This window comes from Sciurus vulgaris, assembly GCF_902686455.1.
Source record: "Sciurus vulgaris genome assembly, chromosome: 10".
In the NCBI taxonomy this organism is placed as follows: Eukaryota; Metazoa; Chordata; class Mammalia; order Rodentia; family Sciuridae; genus Sciurus; species Sciurus vulgaris.
In genome coordinates this window covers 285,682-291,681 of record NC_136470.1, presented here as the reverse complement: position 1 = coordinate 291,681, position 6,000 = coordinate 285,682, and the positions used below count along the sequence as shown (strand labels likewise).

The window sequence follows — 6,000 nt, the reverse complement described above, 5'->3', positions numbered from 1 at the left end:
CCATAGCTGTGGGGGACGGTCCAGCGCGGCCACCGACCTGTGCATAGAGAATGGCTGGGTGAAAGTGGCACAGCAACCCCTGAGCTGACCACACCAGAGCATCTGACTGCTCCTCAGAACTGTGGCCATGAGGAAGGGCCTGGCATTGCCTCATGAGGACACGGGGTTCCAGTGAAGCCTGAAGCTCAGGAACAACGATTTCATGAGGCCTTAGATCCCCACACAGATGTATTCATAACCAAGCCACAGTCCTGTCAAAAAAATCGTTTATTGTTTTACAGCAATTTTAGATTCACAGAAAGACTGAGGGGAAAGTGTAGTACATTGTTTTTTAAAAACCATTTACAATGCATACAGAAATATGACTGAGATCCACTCCTAGACCTGAAGCAACACAGGGCTGTGAACACCAGTTCTTGCAATCCTGCCTGAAGAATTACAAGCAGGTTGCACATGGTAGCAGGCATGAGTTCATTAGAAAGGAAAAGGGGACATTCTTGCAGTAGAGTGGGTCCTCTCAGAGAGGAGAGGGACCATGCACCCTCCTGTCTTCGTTTTATTTGTGGGATGGGGAGTTTCCAAGTTCCATCCAGGTTAACCTCTTGACTTTTGACTGACAGCAGGATGACATCAGACACTCATGTCCCCACTGTACATGATCTAATCCCATGGAGGGGAGGTTTTACTTTCATAATAAAATACTAAAATCTAAGGCAACTCTGGGTCACCTTGGTCCCCACTGGCCAATTCAAGTTGGAACCTGTTGTTACAGATTTTATGGTTGGGAGCTTTGTTTCTAATTATCCTGTCCCCCTGGGTCCTGGAATCTCTGTGGTTTAGGATAAAGGACACGCAAGTCCCTCTTCAGGGTAACTTGTGTTCTTCTCAGCATAGAGGAACCTTTCCAGATTCTCTGTCTTGCAGAAAACAGGCTGTTTGTTGAGCAATGCAGTATATCCTACTGACTTAAGCCAGGTAGGGCCCCCGTGGTCTCAGGTAAATTGCTTTTTAAAAGAAAGCAAGTGGGGGTCAGCGAGGAAGGCTAGGTCGACAGAATTATCCCCTTAACCTCATGTTCCCACCGCTCATGTCTGCCTGCCACTTATCAGGAAGATTTCAGTCTTTGTCATCCACTCAGGAGAGGCGGTTTAACCACTGAACCCCATCCTCCTTCTGGTCACTTAGCACTGGGTGCTATTACTGTACCACTTAACATAGCACCTTCACCTGCCTTCTTGAGACCAACACACTCCATGGCAGGTTCGAGCCCACAGGAACACACATATCGTATTATGGGAACCACCCGGGAGCTGCTGGCTGGTCACACGTGCCTGGGGAGGAAGAGGGCATGGTTTGGAGGCTCCTAGTGGCTTCCTGACCCTGCACCTCTGAGTAGGGTCGCGGTCCTGGTTCTAGGCCTCACTGAATCGGTAATTCAGGATGCTCCTGGCCTTTTGGCGCACTGAGTTAGGGTGCCAGTACGCAAGGGGACATCTTGGCAGGTGCAGAAAAGGTCACGAGTGTCTGGGGTGAAGGATGGAATCCAAGGGTCCGGCAGGCTGTCTGCAACTGTGGGGTGAGCAGACTCAGAACTTGCCCTAGAAGGGCAAGGGGGTCCGGGTCCTGTCCTCCGGACAGCTAACATCGGAGGACGAGTGCGAGAGCGGGAGCTCGGAGGCCAGCGCAGTGGCTGCAGTTATCCTCCTGTCCCCGTCTCCAAGCATCGACTCTGCATGCGGGGCGGTCCAGCTGACCGAAACTCGCGACCCGCACTTGGATGCGGAGGGAGGCAGATCCAAGGTGGACCGACCAGTGCCCGCGTGGGAAGCCTGGGCAGGCAGGCGGGCTTCCAGAGGCCAACAAGGCCGCGCGGTAACTGCGGCGCGAAGCCTGAGAGCTGACCAACCACTGCGAACGCCAGCCCGCGATCCGCTCATTGGTCTAGCTGGAAGGGGCGGGCACACTAGCGCGCTAATCGAATGCCGGCGGGCGGATCTCTAGGAGGCCGCCTTGCTCGAGTACGCATGCGCAATAGGGCACGCGGCCTCTGATTGGCGGCGCTGCGCAATGGGGCGGGGCCACGGCACTGACAGTTGTTGGGGGGAGGGCGAGCCGAGGAAGAGGGAGGGAGTGTAAATAGAGCGAGGGCGGCGCGGCGGCGGCCCCCGCCACCTCCGGGCGACCCACGAGGAGCCCGAGGGAGATGGATGAAGATGAGCAGGAGCAGCGGCGCAGGAAGGTGGAAGCCGGGAGAGCGAAGGTAAACGGCGGTACTCTCATCCTCCCCAATGCTCAGGCGGCTCTGGTGCTAGCCACCGCCGCCTGCCAAGAGCAGACATGGTCGGGTGGGAGCCACCGCCGATGCTCTGCCCTTCCCGCCGACTCTGTTAGAAGGCCCTTTTTGGCCGCCGCCATCTTGAATCGGCCGCCCTTGCCCGGCCCCTCCCTCCCTGCGGACGCAGCCAATCAGTGACCAGGATGTGGGCGGGGTACGCCGGGGCGGCGCGGGGCACGCTGGGGCGGCCGGAGCAAGCCGGGACGACGCGGGGCACGCCGGGGAGGTGCGGCGCCTGCGCAGCGGGCTTGCGCGCACGCCTGCCAGGCCCCCGCGTCTCCCGAGGGGCGTCTCCCGAGGGGCGCCTCCCGAGGGGCGCCTCCCGAGGGGCGCGGTTCCTGGTACTGGTGCCCCTAGTGCTCCGAGGGCCCGTGCCTGCCGAGCTGCCCTAGGTCTCTTCTCCGCGCCCGTCGTTTTAAACGGCGTCCACAGTGCCCCTGTCCTGGAGACGTGCTGTCCTTGAACCTGCGGGAGTCCCCGGGGGTCCCGATGCCGAGGGGCCCCGGTTCTCGGCGTCGGGTGCTTGCCCCCTTCGGCCCCAGAGCTTACGCTGAAAGGAGCAAGTGCCTGGGGGAGCAGCACGGCGAAGGACGGCCCGGGCCCCGCAGGCCGACACGTCGCGCCCCGGCTGGGCGCCCCGAGGTTTCCCGCGCCGCAGGCCCGCCGGCCGTGCGGCGCCCCGAGCTTGCCGAGCCACGCCGGCCCTGTCCTCGGTGGAGTCAGCCACGGGGCCCCTGTGCTACGGAAGCTTTCGGAATACACGGGCGGGCGGGGCGTGGCCCCGACGGGACTGCAGGGTCCGGTGGCGGGCCGCCTCTTGCAGCCGCCTGCGACGGCGCGGCTCGGGCCGGTGCCTTTTCCTCCCGCTGCACGTGCGGCGCACACCCAGGCCCGGAGCCGGGGAGCCCGAGCCGACCGGGCGCCCCGGCTTGTGCGGTTTGTGAACGGCAGTAGAGGAGCTGGAGGGAGAGGGAGCCTTGCAGGGAGCGGCCGGCGGCGCAGTGCTGCCGAGGGGGCTCTGTCTCCGGTGTGGAGGGCGACGAGGTGGATGAGAGGCAGTGTCGGTCTTCAGAGGTGGCCGCCCCTGAGAGATCTGCCCGGACCGGTTCTGTTCTGTGCACGAGTGCTGAGCATGTTTGCTTGTGCAGCCCAGAAGTCGTTTGAGGGAGCGGAGGGCCGCCGTGGAGAGCTGGCGTGGGACTTTCCTTGTGAGCCAGGTGTGTGGGAGCTGGTGCACGCATGTGGTGGACACTCCCGTCTCGGGGCTGCGCTGCCTCCCGAGGGCAGTACTCGGGCGGTCCCTGGCGCTTTGGTGAGCTGTGTCAGGAAAAGTAGAACATCAGGTTCTGTTAAGGGAGATGTTAGATTGACCTGGCTTAATTAATTTTTTGCTATTTCTGTACCTTATCTCAGAATCTATGGCTAGGAAATTTTGGCTGGGCGATATATTTCCTTGATTGGGGGAAAATGGGGGCAAGAATGGAATGGTTTAGCTTTCAAATAATTTTGAGCCTTAAATATATCTCGATTAAGCTTTCAGGTTTTTAAGTAGATGTATTTTAAAAATTTTTACTTTTCTGTACACTGCCAAGGGTTAGAAAAGCAATTCTGCCCGTCTGTAACTAGGCCTAACAGTCCTCATCTGTAGGCTGCATGCCATTCAGAACTCTGTGCTGGCCTCATAGACGTCAATGCAGGGTTAGGAAACTGGTCCGGTGGCCAGGTGTGGCCGAGTGGGCCCACTCAGTCCCAGCCGCATGTTCCCCACAAGCCTGCTGACTTTATGGGTCTGTTACTTTTTCCTCACTTACCTCTGCCTTTACTATTTTTCCACATTTCTGCGCAGCTTGCTAACTTCCGACAGAGAAAAACAAAAGGTGACTGTGCGAATTCGAAGAAAAAGACGTCGAAGAGGAAGGGCTCGGCTGTCGATGCGCCTGTCCCGGAGGAGGGTCCGGTAGCCCCCCAGAACAGCGGGCACCTTGATGGAGGGGACCTTGGCAGAAGCACACCGTGCAGCCTCACACCGGATGCTCACAGAGGGGCATGTGCAGCTCAGGTAGGTTACCCAGGGTTGTGTTTTCACACTGCCTGCTTTCTAGTTACTGCTTGCTAATCTACTAAAAGTGATCCATTTTTGTCTTTCAAGTGAGGAAAGATGGTTTTATTTTAGTTTATTAAACGTGAGTAAATTTCTGTGGTTTGACTCTTACTCAATGCTTTGATCTTTAATCTACATGATGTTGAGAAATTTTGGATCCATTGCTTAAAGGAGAGTGTCATTTGGTGCTTGTAGTGGAAGTTTTGTACACTCATGTCCTTTGTGTGTGGTTGTGTATGTGTGTCAGCCCCCGGGATGTGTGTGCAGCTGGATTGTGCAGGCTTAGGTGTTTGCTAGTATGAGCTGGTAAACTCCTTTTTCTAGAATTTGGCCCCTGAGTCATGATGAGCCTGGCTCACCTCACTGTTAGCAGCACATAAAAACGTGTGCTGTCTTCTGCATCCCAGACCTTGCCTGGTGCTCCGGGTGCCTGGGCAGCCTGCTGGGGCCTCAGAGCCCACCGTGGGGCTCTCCCCTGTTCTGCACTCTGTCCCGTGACCCTGCAGGTCATTGTTCCTGTTGTTCACCAGCGTCTCTCTCGTTTGGGGCAGGCCATCTCCTCCCTGCAGCTCCAAAGGTGTTTCCTGCCCAGGCTCTTTGAGGAGAATAACTCATAGTGTATGATTTACATTTCACAACTTTTAAAAATTTCCAAGTCAGAGAAGTCTTTTTATTTTATTATTATAATTTTTTTAACATATGAACTCAAATATTTATTATTCATTTCAAAATTACCCTTTTTGCAAGTACATGTCTACTTACAATTTTCTTTTTCAGTTTTTTTTAACTTTTTTTTTATTAAAATCATTATTTTTACAGACTGCATTTTGATTCATTGTACACAAATGGGGTACAACTTTTCATTTCTATGGTTGTACACAATGTAGATTCACACCATTCATGTAATCATACGTATACATAGGTAATACTATGTTTCATTATACTATTTTTCTGTCCCCCACCCCATTTTCCTCTACACCATCCAAAGTTCCTTCATTGTTCTCTTCCCTCCGCCACTCTGCCTTGTTATATATCGTCATGCATTTATCAGAGAAAACATTCGGCCTTTGGTTTTTTGGGCTTAGCCTGTTTCACTTAGCATGATATTCTGCAGCTTCATCTATTTACCAGTAAATGCCATAATTGTATTCTTCTTTATGACTGAGTTATATTCCATTGTGTATATATACCACAGTTTGTTTATCCATTCGTCAATTGAAGGGCATCTAGGTTGGTTCCACAATCTAGCTATTGTGAATTGAGCTGCTATTGTGTTGTGGCTGCACCACTGTAGTATGCTGATTTTAAGTCCTTTTTGTATAAACCGAGGAGTGGGATAGCTGGGTCAAATGGTGGGTCCATTCCAAGCTTTCTGAGGAATCTCCGTGCTGCTTTCCAGAGTGGCTGCACCAATTTGCAACTCCATCAGCAATGTATGAGTGTACCTTTTTCCCCACATCCATGCCAACAGTTATTATTGCTTGTGTTCTTGATAATAGGCATTCTAATTGGAGTTAGATGAAATCTTAGGGTGGTTTTAATTTGCATTTCTCTAATTACTAGG

General features: G+C 54.0%; 1 protein-coding gene across 5 annotated transcripts in view; it reads left to right on the top strand.

Annotated features, from left to right (window-relative positions):
• The first annotated feature begins 2,096 nt into the window (after positions 1-2,096).
• LOC306637983 (pericentrin-like) overlaps positions 2,097-6,000 on the top strand; it is a 56,979-nt gene continuing 53,075 nt past the window's right edge. For 2 of the 5 annotated variants that reach the window (XM_079100992.1, XM_079100991.1), the window contains exons 1-2: positions 2,097-2,260; positions 4,182-4,394. In XM_079100992.1, the coding sequence (XP_078957118.1) occupies positions 2,204-2,260; positions 4,182-4,394 (270 nt within the window). In that variant the 5' untranslated portion in view covers positions 2,097-2,203. Of the gene's footprint in view, positions 2,261-3,448; positions 4,395-6,000 lie in introns of those variants that run through there. The other 3 variants (XM_079100994.1, XM_079100993.1, XR_013757333.1) reach the window with 2 other exon arrangements.